Source organism: Antechinus flavipes, chromosome 2 (genome assembly GCF_016432865.1).
Source record: "Antechinus flavipes isolate AdamAnt ecotype Samford, QLD, Australia chromosome 2, AdamAnt_v2, whole genome shotgun sequence".
NCBI lineage: Eukaryota > Metazoa > Chordata > Mammalia > Dasyuromorphia > Dasyuridae > Antechinus > Antechinus flavipes.
The window spans coordinates 282,954,695-282,968,813 of record NC_067399.1 but is presented as its reverse complement, the minus strand read 5'-3'; the positions used below and the strand labels follow the sequence as shown (position 1 = coordinate 282,968,813).

The 14,119-nt window shown below is 36.0% G+C and overlaps 1 protein-coding gene across 6 annotated transcripts in view; it reads left to right on the top strand.

Moving 5' to 3' along the window:
- AP4S1 (adaptor related protein complex 4 subunit sigma 1) overlaps positions 1 to 14,119 on the top strand; it is a 59,598-nt gene that overhangs the window by 39,908 nt on the left and 5,571 nt on the right. For 4 of the 6 annotated variants that reach the window (XM_051977303.1, XM_051977302.1, XM_051977298.1 and 1 more), the window contains 2 exons: positions 4,596 to 4,607; positions 12,180 to 12,760. In XM_051977303.1, the coding sequence (XP_051833263.1) occupies positions 4,596 to 4,607; positions 12,180 to 12,308 (141 nt within the window). In that variant the 3' untranslated portion in view covers positions 12,309 to 12,760. Of the gene's footprint in view, positions 1 to 4,595; positions 4,680 to 12,179; positions 12,761 to 14,119 lie in introns of those variants that run through there. The other 2 variants (XM_051977305.1, XM_051977304.1) reach the window with 1 other exon arrangement.

The following is a 14,119-nucleotide window of genomic DNA, read 5'->3' as shown; positions in this document are numbered from 1 at the left end:
GAATAGTAATGAGCAGTAATGAACTGAACCAGCTAGACCCAGCGAAAGAACTCTGGGAAATGAGTGTGAACCACTGCATAGAATTCCCAGTCCCTCTATTTTTGTCCACCTGCATTTTTTTATTTCCTTCACAAGTTAATTATACACTATTTCAAAGTCCGATTCTTCTTGTGCAGCAAAATAACTGCATGGACATGTATACATATATTGTATTTAATATATACAACATGTATTGGTCTACCTGCATTCTGGGGGAGAGGGTGGGAGGAAGGAGGGGAAAAATTGGAACAAAAGGTTTTGTAATTGTCAATGCTGAAAAATTACCCATGCATATATCTTGTAAATAAAAAACTATAATAAAAAAAGAATAAATCCTATATTTTCTCCACAAACTATCCACCATATTACTCTTATAGTGTATGACAGATTGCTAATGAAAAGACTTGAAATTTACCATACTTTAATTTTAAATGACTTCTGTATGGAAGGAATGATATATCATTTACCTTTGTCACATTACCTTTATGATTTAAAAGCTGCATTGCCTTTATGGTCTAAAAGCCTTTTTACCTTTAAGGACTTTCTCTATCCCAAGTTATGGTTTGACAGCTGAAATAAATTCCCTGTACGAAATAACTGAGTTCACAAGAATAAGATGCCTGTTTCTGGAAGGATATAATTTATTCAAAGTAAAACAAATAGGCAAAAAGTAGTGGCTCTGAGTAACACCATAGGAAAATACTTAGATGAGGAAGCTTAGGAAGCAGAGGTGGAAACATGGTTGGGATCATTTGGTTAAAGATCAACAGAAACAGGAACATGAATGACGCTATCCTTGGACTGTACTAGAGACTGTACAAACCACCTGGATACAAAGAGGAAGTAGACGAAGAGTTTGGAATACATTATGGGCCCAGGGGACTTTTGTTACTCAGGCTTTTGCTAGAGACTTTGCCAAAAGCAGAGAAAATAATTTCTTGATTTGTTTCAATCATAAAATTATACTTGGTGTTTTTCCAAATGAAATATGAAGTTTTATTGTTTGGGATACCAACCCAGTGAGACTGCTGGATCAAAGGATATCAGTTTTATAGCCCTTTGGGCAGTTCCAAATTATTCTTCAGAATGGCTGGATAATTTCACAACTCCACTAACAATGCATCAGTGTCCCAATTTCCCCACATCCTTTCCAACATTTATCATTATCTTTTCTTGTCATCTTAGCTAATCTGAGAGGCATGAAGTGGTTCCTCTCAGAGCTATTTTAATTTGCATTTTTCTAATCGGTAGTGATTTAGAGCATTTTTTTCATATGACTATAGAAGGCTTTAATTTCATCTGAAAATTGGCTGATCCTTTGATCATTTATCAATTGAGAAATGACTTTTATTCTTATAAATTTGAGTCAGTTTTCTATATGTTTTAGAAATGAAGCTTTTATCAGAAACACTGGTTGTAAAAATTTTTTCCAGTTTTCTGCTGCTTTCCTTCTAATCTTGGCTGCATTGGCTTGCTTTGTGCAAAAACTATAGAATTTAATCTAAAAAAAATAATGTGAGGAAAAGATTAAACTCAAGAAATGAGACTGGAAGTGGCAATTAAAGACAGCAAAATCTATTCTTTTCTCTTTTAATTGGATTAGAGCAAAAAAGATTACAGGAGGGATAAGAAATCTGCTCCAGGTAGATGGGACAGTGAGACAAGAGGCAATGCTGCTCAACTCTCATTTTGCTCTTTTTTTTTTTTTTCTTTGAACGAGAGAGCAGAACTGATTCCTGGGAAGCTGGAAACCAAGATAGATTCTGCAAACTAAAACAAACTATAAGTTTGGCTTTAATTCCTGGTAAAATTCTAGAATACATTTTTAAAGACATAATTAGAAAAGGATGTGGTGGTCACAATGAGCCCATAAAGGTTCATCAAGAACAAGTCATATCATACTGCTCTCATTTTCTTTTTTAAACAGAGTTATTAGACTGGGAGTTCAGAGAAGTATTGTAGATATCATTACCTAAATTTTAGCAATGCGTTTAACAATATCTCTCAAACTAATTTTTTTGTGGACAAGATGAAAATACATGGGCCTATTAATTAGGTAGTTTCAGGACTGGTTGAATGAATAGACTGCAAAAGTAAATCATAATTCATTTAATGTTAACTTGGAAATGAGTTCTTTAGTAGAGTACGTTAACGATCTGTACTTTAAACCCTTTGCTATTTAACTTTTTAAAATCAGTGCCTTGGACGACATTCTTATGAAATCTGAAGATGACACAAATCTTAAGCAATTCTTCACCTAAAGACCCCCAACCTGGGTATTTTAGTGGACTACAAGTCCACTGGGGGAAAAAAAAAACAAAAGCAGCTTAAATTGATAGAGAGATCCTAGTTGTGGAAAAAAAAGTCCAGATTTTGGAGTCAGAGGACGTGGTTCAGATCTTGCCTTGGCCCTAATGGACTCTCTGTTCTCCTGGCAGACCCCATGGGATGGAGCCCAAATGCAGCGGGAAGGGAATTTCTAGCCTGGGGGAGGTGGGGGGGCCTGTTAAGTAAAATGTTTTATAAACTATCTTGGGCAAGTCACGGAACTCTGCAATCCTCCTCCAGCCTCTGAGGCTCTTCCAGCTTCTGCAGCTGTGATTCTCTCCACCTTTGGACACTGGGATAAAAACAACCTAAAACACCAAGGGAGACTTAACATCCCAGACTAGGGAGCAGTATCTGCCCTGAGTAGAAGGCAGGTAGAGAACTCTGTTCAGTCTCGAGTTCCATATTTTATGGAGGGTATTGATATGTTGGAAAAAGTCCAGGCAAAGCCCCTCTAGATTGTTCCACAGGAGAATGAGTTGAAAGAAGTGGGGATATTTTAACAAAAAGTTTCTTTAGGAGGGGCATGAGAGTGTCTTCAGGTATGTGAAGTGCTCTTATAAAAGAGATGAACCTATTGTGCTTGGCCTGGCCTCAGTAGGTAGAGCAACCAGGACCATGTGGGTAGACATTCTGAAGAGGCTAATTTAAATCCAGTAAAGAAAGAAATTCCTAATCAGAGTTAGCCTAAGGTAGAATGGGCAGAGGAGAAGGAAATCTTTGGGAAGAACATGATGGCTATCTTCAAATACCCAAAAGATTATTATGAGGAAGAAGGATTAGTCTTGTTCTGCTTATTTTCAGAAAGTAGAACCCAGAATACTCGTTGAAAATGACAAGAAAGCAGATTTGGGTTCAGCATATTATTATATCATATAGAGGCCTGAAATTTGGATAACTTTCCATAAAGAGTTGTAAGTTTCCATCACTGGGATCTTTAAGCAGATGGTGGATATTCAGTTGTGGATAGCATTTATGATTTGGGGTAAGGCTGGATGTTCTAAGATCTCTTTCAATGCCAACAGTCAATTATTTTATTAGCCTGATTTAGGATAGAATGGTAACAGATCTACAGAAGCAGGTCAGGCCCATCCCCCTGTTAGTCCTTTCTCCTGATGGATCACTCAAGCCTGGCATTTATGAGTTGTCTTGTCTTGGGCCAAAGAAGTTTCTGAACCAAACCAGGCACAAAGAAGCTAGCCCCAATAACAGGGCCTTTAGAGAACAGAAAATAAACTTAGGAGATTCCAAAGCCAGATCAAAAATGCATCTTCTATTGCTTACCTAGAACACCCAGGGCTCTTGCATTTGACTCCATCAAATGTAATTCAGAAGACCAAACTTGTTTAGAAGGAATTCCAATTGAAAATTAAGCTCATGGGATCAGAGTTGACATTTTGTAATTTCATAAAGAAATTTTTGTCTCAAACAGAAGCAACCTTTCCTGAAATGACAAAGCTATAAAGTTGGAGGCATCAAAAGGAAAAATAAGAAATATCCTGCCTTCAGTCTTTTTATTGGTTTCCTTGTTTATCTTTTGTACTCTAGGACAGAGTAAAATAACAAGTTCTTGGATTAGGGCTAGAATTCCACAGAAAGATATAATGACCATGTAAACCACAAAAGTAAAGATGAAAGATTCAGTCCCTAACAGGTGAATGGACAGTGTTGTAAAGTCCCAATATATGCCCACATAGGATGACAACAAAAAGAGAAGAACAAAAATTACTGTGGGAAAGAAAACATCTGTCCCACCCAAGCAAGATGTCTTTCATCAGATATTTATTTTTAGTTTAGGAGTTTTGAATATTCTTGCTGAGTCTATCTTTGATCTTACTGAACTTCTTCAATCCAGAGATAAGTTTTATGCTAAGGGAAACTTCTCAGAATCAAGATTTCAGAAACGTAAGATAAGCAAAACACTTTCACTGATGCTATTGAGGAGAAGGATGTCAAGAGTCTGCCAGCTGATTTTTCTAACTTAAAAATCTTATTCCTCTTAAATATATTATAACTTTCTCCCAATCCATAAAGATGAATTGATCTGTTTAGGAATTCCTCAGGATAACTTTTTCTCAGAAAAGCTTCAAAATCAAGACTCCCTGGCTTTCTGTTTTCTAAATTAGAATAGCATTCTGTGCTCAGAAACCCTTCATGGTCAGTATCCATCTGTAGCAATACTATTCTCTCTCCCATCTTTTCTCTTATTTTTTTTTTATCTTTTTCAGAGTGAATTAGATGTATCCTTTTCAATATTGTGTGCCTATTTGCATGTCCACTATGCAAAGACTCTCCTGTGACTAAGCGGGCAGGTAAGTATTATTTGTATTACCCAGAATCTCACAGATGGACATGATGCCTCTCTCTCACAGAAAAAAAAAAGTATTATTGGCTTGATTTCTTGATTAAAATGTTAATTATTTGTATATCACTATCATTTATTAATTTAACAGCTATAGGCATATAATAGAGGTTTTTAACCTGGTGTCTATGAACTTTTAAAATATCTTAATAACCTTATTTCAATATAATTTTCCCTTTATACAATATACAGTCTACATATTTTGTTTTATGCACTTAGAAATCTTATTCTGAGAAGAATTTCCCATGTTTTACAATATTGCCAAAGGACTCCAAAGCTCAAAAAAGGACAAGAATCATGATCTAGAATTACTTATGCTCTGTGCAAAATTTAGAGGACATATCCAGAAAGTGCTTCTCTTAGAGCAATTGGATTTACAAGGATTCCCAAATACAAAACTATAATAGCCCACATTTACCTGGCAAATCTCTTTTACATTTATTATTTCATGGATCCCCAATACAGTGTTTAGTAAGATCAAGATCATTAATAACGATACAGTCCAGACAATTTAGAAGGTTGGAAAGAGTGTCCTCTTTTATCATCATTCCCTTTGATAGCAGACAGAGCTAACTGCTTTTTCTTTTTTTTTTCCTTCCCTGATCTCCCTTCTTAAATCAAAGCAGCAAAGACTTCTAAAAAGATGTATCATTTTCTCAGAGATCCTTCAGGCATATTGATATTTGGCAGGAGCATAGAAACAGACTTTGTTTGGATGCTATGCAGGCAAGTTGACTTTCAAGTTAATTTTTACTTTAAAAAATTCTGTTTATCACTTGGAAGTAAAATAAGAGGCCGCTTTGAAAACTAATCTAATCCTTGTAAGTATGTAACTTATATGTGGATAATAACAGTAGCATTTAGTCATTTTTGCTAGCTGTGTCATCAACATTTTTGGTGTGTTTACAAATATCTAAAAAATTGTGTGATATTTGACTCACTCTTAACAATATAGGGTAGAACTAGAAACCAAGCCATGAATATTATAAAGAGGGAGGTTTCAACCCCATCTAGGGAAAATCAGCTTAACAGTTTGTGCTATTTGAAAACAAAATGGGGGCTCCTTCTGGAAGTAATGAATTCCCTGTCACAGGAAGTGTTTGAACAAGACTGGATAACCACTGATGAAGGAGAATTAAATAAAGGGAATTCATTTTTCTGGGAGGAAAATTTTTGCCCTCATAGTCTGTGACTGCAATCATTAAGATGTCTGAAACTACTTCCCCTTCCCAGGATCTTTTCATATGCTTTTTATAAGACTTTTCAGCTTTTTGGATAAAATTAAGCAGTTTTTATCATGCCTAAGTGATGTTCCTAATGCATAGGTCTAACCATGACACTCTGCTACTCAACAAACTTTAATGGTTCCTGATTACCATAGGATCAAATATCATCTCTTCTGCTTATCAGCTGAAACCCTTCACAACTTGATGCCTGCCTGCGTTTCAGGCTTAGATGTCACTACTTTCATGTACTTTTTTGTCAAATTAAACTGGCTTTTCTTGCCCTTTCTTAGACATGACATCCATCTCCAGCCCAGTATCAGCCTTTCCGCGGGCTGTCCCTCATATCCAGAATACACTCTCTCTCACTAGAGCTTTTAAAGAATTCTAGTTTTTGGTTTTTTTTAATAATATATTTCTTTTTTTTTTAATTTTTATTAATATTTTATTTTATTTTATAACAACTTTATATTGATAGAATCCATGCCAGGGTAATTTTAAGAATTCTAGTTTTTAAAAGCTTAGCTCAAATACCATCACTTCCTCTGTGAGATCTTTCTTGTTTCCGTGGGTGCTAGTACCTCTACATCAAAGTTTACTTATATTTACTTTATATGGACTTATGTATATATTGCATATGTGTATGCATACATATGCATATACATATGTGGGTGGATGAAAAAGCTCTTTTAGGACTTTATTTTTGCCTTGTTGTTACCTCTACCCAGAACAATACCTGACATGTAGTAGATACTTAATAAAAGTTTGTGGATTGAGTGATTGATGCCTCCTTTCCAAAAGTCCTACTATCATGCTCCATCATGGTATGGAAATGATTTTGGGTTCTTAAAGGCTACATCAATGGACCACTGGCTCAGAAAGCTTTGATTATGGCCCAGAGATATATTTAAATTTGCGGTACAAGGAACAATCCAGTTAATTGATGAGATCCTTATCACCACCTGATTAGTCATTAGGTAATTAATTTTTTATCATAAAAGCTCATGAACTGTGAAGGGATTATGCTCTGTGTTGGTAGAAAGAGTCATGAATATCTATCAAAATATTATAAATCCTTAGTCTTCTGCGCAGAAAAAAAATTTGAGGAAACAAAATACATCATGTGTCTACTGTTGGCTTATTAACTTCTTACTCAAATGCAGGGCAGAAAAGTCTTTTCCAGGTTTGTTGCCATGGGCCTATGAGATAGCCATCTAACCCTTACTCACCTGGCATACAGCTTCTGTACCAGAACTCTGGACAACTCCGTTATTGACAGTCTCTTAGAAATAGGACCAATCAAAAAACTTGAAGGTCTTATATAGCCAATTTATTTTTCAGAGAAGCATGTGCATCAAGATTCTAGAAGAAATATTAGCCTTTAGGCCCTTGCCTCAATCATAGATAGCTGGGTTCCCAGAGTAAAAAGCAAAAGATAGATTTGATCAACCTTTCTTTAGAGCTTTAGTTGGTTGCCAGAGATCTGCATAGTTGTTGAGGTTTTGCACCAAAGCCAAAGCAAATAGGCCTCCATTCCTTTGCCTACAGTCATCAGTTCAGAATCAACTCATTCCTCAGTTGACTTGAATCTTGAATTTTCAGGATATTGGAAAATGAGTTGTCTGAGGACTGTGGCCCTCCCCCAGAGGGCTAGTGCAGTGTCTAGCATAACTACAGTGGCCAGGAGACATTTCTGAATTGCCTATCAACTGCTTAGGTTAGAGAGAGCAACCCCCTGACTTGTTTGGTTCTTGAGCTAAATCCAAGATATTCGTTTGTTTCCCTGAAAACCACTGGAAATGAGCAGAACCTTGTAAAGATGCTGACTAAAGTAGTTGGCTGATGTTCCCTGGATGTTTGCTGAATGTAGCAGGATCATTCTCCAGAGGCCTGCTTTCACATAACTTATGCTGTCCATCTCTGCCTTTCTGTTACAACCTTTTTAGGCTTCTGGTTCTGGCAGGAGTGGCCTATGTGCCAGGCCGAGTCAGGGGACTAAGATTCTAGTCCAGTTCCAGTTTGACAACCAGGTTGTAGAATGCAGTGATGATCTATATAAATGGAAAGCATTATTAATATGCCATCTTGGAGCAATGTTTCTTTTCTGGGTCACCTAAGGACATTCCCCAAGGGTCCCTAAAGAATAGTTTATTTTGATAGAAGATTATTTGAATGAAACTTAATAACTTATTAAAACAAATCCTGGTCTAACTTGCTGGATTTTAAAGTCTATTTGGCAAGTAGCTCTTTCTTGTCAAGGAGACAGTAAATGCTGAAGGAGATAATAAATTTTACCATGAAATGACCCTTCTCCTTCAGTATCTAGTGGAACCTATGACACATACACAAGTAACTTATAAAGATAATATATGGCAATTAAGTGCATAAGAAAGACATAGGAGGGGGCAGCGAGGTGGCGCAATGGATAGAGCACCAGCCCTGAAGTCAGGAGGACCTGAGTCCAAATCTGACATCAGACACTCAACACTTACTAGCTGTGTGACCCTGGGGCATTTAACCCCAATTGCCTCAGTTGGGAAAAAAAAAAAAAAGACATAGGACTATGTGAGACTTAAGAATTGGGGCAAGAAGAGAAGGCCATTGTCAATTGGATATCAGGATTTCCTGGAAGACTTATAGCTTTTGATTTGGGCTTTAAAGGAATTCAGAAAGCTACAGCTGGGAGGGAGGTATTGCAGACATCTATTGTTCAGTTTTATGTGACTCTGTGACCCCATGGACCATAGTACATTAATGCTGTCCATGGGGTGTTCTTGGCAAAGATACTGGAGTAGTTTGCCATTTTCTTCTACAGTGAATTAACAGGATATAGTAAACAAGGGCAGAGATAGAAATATAGAATAGCTACTAGGTGTGCCAAGTAGTCCAGTTTGGCTAAAGCCAAAGAGTACATGTAGTGATTGTTCAATCATTTCCAACTCTTACATGACCCCATTTGGGTTTTCTTGGCAAAAAAAAAAAAAAAAATAAAATAACAGATTGGTTTGCTGGGTTTTTCTCCAACTCATTTTGCTAGATGAGTAAACTGAGACAAGAAAGGATTTACAAAATCAGGTCTTTTGCAGTCTGTTCCTTCCTTTCTTTTTTGTATATGACTTCACTACATTTTGAGCAGCTAGGTGGTTCAGGGGATAAAATGTCAGGCCTTGAGTCAGGAATGCTTAGCTTCCTGTGTTCAAATATGGCCTGAGACACTATGTGATTGACCAAGTCACTTAGTCTTGTTTGCCTCAATTTCCCCATCTGCAAAATGAGCTGAAGAAATGGCAAACCACTCCAGTATGTTTGCCAAGAAGACCCACAAATTTGAAGAGTCAAGTATAACTGAAAAATGAGTAAACAAGTTTGACCTTCATATGGCAGGCAAGAGAACTAGCAAATAACTTTGATCAGTGGAGTGACATGATCCACTACATGTATATTTGAGAGAAAGTGTCAAATGGCTTCTGGAGGGAAGAGAGAAGAAGCAAGATGACTTCCCAGGAGGCTTTATTAGGTAGTTAGGCAAATGGTAATGAAATAGCAGAGTGTAGCAGCGGGAATACAGATGAGAGATTGTGGAGATACATCCCACTGGATGTGATCGTAGACTGGGTATGAAGGAAAGGAGAGAAACTTCCTCATAGCTTAACCACAAGAGGCTGGGTCAATGAATAATAATGTGATTGATAGAGATTGTGGGATCAGAAGGGATTTTGAGGGACAGAGTGGTAGGAAGTCAGGTAGGCAGCTAAAGGTACAGATATCTCTTCTGAAAGGGGAAGGCAGGATGGTGTACTTAACTGTAAAAGCACCCAGAGGGTTCTGAAGACAGTGGCCTGGGTTCAAATCCGTACTGAAAGGTTTTGATCTGTGTGACCTTGGACAAGTCACAACCTCTCAGTCTCGGGCTCAACTTCTCTAAAATGAGGGGGTTCCTGTCTGGCTCTAGTACTATGGCCCCCCTCGTCAGGAGTTAATGGCAGAGTACAGTAGGGGACCAAGGTCAGAACTTTTTGAGAGATTAAAATTGACTTTCAGAAATTAGAGGAGAGTCATGAGATAGTAGAAACAGAAAAAGAATAATTGGAAAAATAAATTCAAGGAAGATGAAGATTACTGGAAAAAAGATTATTAGATTTGAGGACATTGATTGATTATCTTTAAGAGACATTTCTGTTGAAAAGCTTTTAGATAATTGATAACTTTTTCAAGAATTGTCTACAAAGGGGAAAAATTGCACCGATTCCTTCACTTCCTCAAAAAACCTTCCCCATAGGCATTGCTACTCAGTTTTTCAGAAATAACGCTTTTTGTGTAAAGGAACACATATAGCCCAATATTCTTGACAGGTTTTTGAGAGAAACAGTGATACAGTAAAAGGGTAGTGGTCTTGGAGAAAAATTTTTGATCAGAGATTAAATTCTACTAATTTAGTACCTGGCTGCGCTATTCCTCACTGGTAAAACGGAAATGGGACTTGAATTCCTTAACTCTCCAAATTAGTGTGAAGCACTGTTTTACAACTAGGCCACAAACTCCAAGTAACCTTGTCTTATCTAAATTTTCTTTATCCCCCTGCAAATGCAGTGCTGTGCTTTGTAGACTACACATTTAAGTTTGTGGTTAAGTTTATTACATATATTGTCATGAAAGACCAGGCTCAGTATTGACCTTAAAAACTGGAAGTGGTGATTTAAGTTTTAAAAAGTGAAAGAAATTGGCTATTTTTTCCTTTTCATTGCTCACAAAACTTTCTCAAAAGTACCAAGTATTTTTTGTCATCATCTGAGGAAAGAGCATTCTATTACATTTCTTTTTAGGCTCTGTGTTCTTATCATCTTCATTCTTAGTATGTATTTATATTCCATCAGGTATGCTAAAACATCTTTTTTTAAAAGCGGAAATAAAATATGAAATGAAATTGTTTACATTTCAAGTCCAGTATCAAAAAAATGGAGATCCCTGAATCCTTCCGTTTTTTTCCCCTAATCTTTCAATTTGAAGTGCTAGTTAGCTATATCCTTTTCAGTTAGGATCTTGGAATTATCTTTGGGTAAGTTAAGCATGTCTGCACCCACCAGACTCATTCTCTTAAAGAAGGTTTCTCTTCTTTCCCAAGAGGGATCTTTCCCTTTTACTCATTGATTAGAGAAAGGAAGTGAAAATTCAAGCCAGAAGAAGACATGCTTTGCCAGTTATTTCTGCAAATAAGTAGAAGCAGCATTGGAACCAAATGAGGAAGAAAAAAAATCTCTTTTTTTTTTTTTTTTTTTTTTTTGGCTGAGATAATTGGGATTAAGTAACTTGCCCAGGGTAACACATTTAGGAAGTGTTAAGTCTGTTAAGTGTTAAATCTGAGACCAGATTTGAACTAGGTCCTCTTGACTTCAGGGCTGTTACTCAATCCTTTGCACCACTTAGCTGCCCCCAAATCTCTGTTTCAATCTGGAAAACAACCTCAAATTTGGAAATTACAAAATAAAACTAGTAGTATTAGTCTAGCTATTTGCTTAGGCCAGAATGTTTACTGAAGAGCTAAAGAAGGAAGAATAAGGTATTTTCTTGGAAGTTTTTTGAGACTCAGGCAGGAATATCTTAGGTTTCATTATTTTTTTATATAAATAGTTTTCTTTATTAAAAAATAAAGACCATCATTTTATTTGTTATACTGGATAGACCAAATATGATAAAAATTATATCTTTTTTATGATAAAACTTTTTTTGATATATGATAAACTTTTATAATAAAACTCACTTTCAGTAAAAGCAGATTTCTGTTTAATGTTTACATGCTTAACTTACCCAAAGATAATTCCAAGATCCTAATTGAAAAGGATGTAGCATAACTAGCACTTCAAGTTGAAAGGTTAGGAAAAAAAAATCAGATCCTCTGAATAACCTAATATAACATTTTATAAGGAAATAAAGTTTATCTTATTTTTGTAAACCATGATTAAGCTTAATTTTACTCTTTAGTTTTTTAGTATTATTTGTGTCAGACCAAGAAATTGGACAGGTTTATCACATTCATATAGACATGAGAAATGAAAAATTTTCACTATTTTGAGAATTGTCTAGTCTAATTCTAGGGTTGTGTTTGAGACCATATTAAAACAATGCTTATAAGAGTTTGGACATGAATTTTTTCTGCCTAATCCCAGAATTTAATTGTTCTTCAAGTGAAGTTTTCTAAGCAAAAGAAGATCCTTAACTTGACCTCCCAGATAATGTTTAACTTGGATAAAGTGCACATAATTTTGGATGAGATGGTACTGAATGGCTGCATTGTGGAAACTAACAAGGCTAGAATCCTCGCTCCTCTCCTGATTCTTGACAAAATGGCTGAGAGCTGAATAAGGAAGCCATGTCTTGATGGCACTGATTCACAAGGAAATGTCAGAAGCACAGAACATCCCTTACAACTATAGCTCTGGAGAATCCACAAGGCCACATATTACAACAAATTGAGGTCTAGTACCAAAAGCATGGTTTGGGGATCGGAGATTTCCATAGTTTCCTAAATGGAAACAGAAATAGTATCTTCACAATATGATATGCAATGGGAATTATAAACTAAATTAAGAGGTGAGGATCTTACCAATTATGATTCTAAGTATATTTCTTTACACTTCTTAAATTTTGTTAAATGAAGTATCAGGGCTTGATATTTATCAGCCAATGAAGTTTGAAAATTAGCTTGAAAAACTACATAAATCATTCAAGATGATGTTTTTGTTTTTATAAATTTTTATAAATTTTCTTTTAAATTCTAGTATATCTTCTAAATAAACTTTTCACAATTTAATCTGGTTCCATTTGTCATTCTATAAAAACTTTTGTAATTAAAAAAAAACTTTCAAGGGTATATAGCAATTAAAATGTTTGTACATTTATCAAGTAATGGATAATTAGAATCAAAATAAGGAGTTTTTAACTACTCATCATCAAAAAGTTTTAAAAAAGTTCAGCTCCCTTGAGAGTATCTCAGCAGCTTCACTATCATTTAATTTGCTTAGAACAGTGCAAAAAAAAAAAAAAGTTTACATGAAAGATGTAGAGGCCTTCTCCCATCCTACTCCTGTTTGACCTAGTCCATCTCTGTCTCCCAATAAAGCACTATCATCAATCAGGAGAATCAGAAGTATTTGTGTGCAAGGAGAGAAGGGAGAAAAACCTATGGAAAGGTTAGGTAAAGACATTCTGCCACCTTGTGGAATGCATCAGGTCTCCTTCCACCATTTTCTAACAACCCTCTCTGTCCCAAGTTGGATGAGCAAGTTTACTAAGTATTGGACAACACACCAAATTCTACTAGTAATATTCTTGTTGTTAATTGCTTCCTAGTACAGTTCCTCCAAATTTATTTATTTCCTGGAATGTTTTTACTCACTTAAGAGTTTGGATATGGAAAGCCAGAATCTAACTGTAAAAGATGAGGGCCAGAAGCAGCTGCTGGTCAATCCACTAAGGCAGATCATGGAGAAACTAGAAGGGACATTCACAGGAGGAAGGCAGAATACATGAGAAGTGACCATTGGCAATAGTGTGATAAAGAGACCCAGGGCAATGGGGAAGCCCAGTTGGAAAGAGGTCTTAGATATACAAGTTAGAAAACACTGTCCTACTTGGTAGGCACTGCATCAGTAGCATATGTCAGGGAATTACTGGAACTAGTACACCAAGACTTGGCACCAAGGGAATGAACAAATTTAATTTCTGGGTCATACCAAAATAGTAGCTGTCTTACATCTTAGCACAGATTTTTAAAACCTTGTGAGTTTAATGACTTTTAAAAATGATACACAGGTATCACTGAAAAATCCTACTTAGGGACCCTCTAAGCTACTCGTTATCTTTATGATATTTTGAATTGAAAAATCAATATTCCTACAGTGTGGGCCATTTACTTTTTCAGGTTTGTTTTTGAAAACAACCATTGATCTAAACTAAACAAATCAGTAATGGATAAGTCTAGGAAACAACCTGTTGCAAGGAGTAAAAAGTGGAAGAGTCAATAAATACTCAAGTCTTCCAATTTACTCCCAGTGTGATCTTAGGCAGTTCATTTCATCTCTCTGACAGGATCATTTATATACAAATATATATATACACACATATGTATGTGTATATTTGTATATTATATATGTATATGAATAAATCTGCT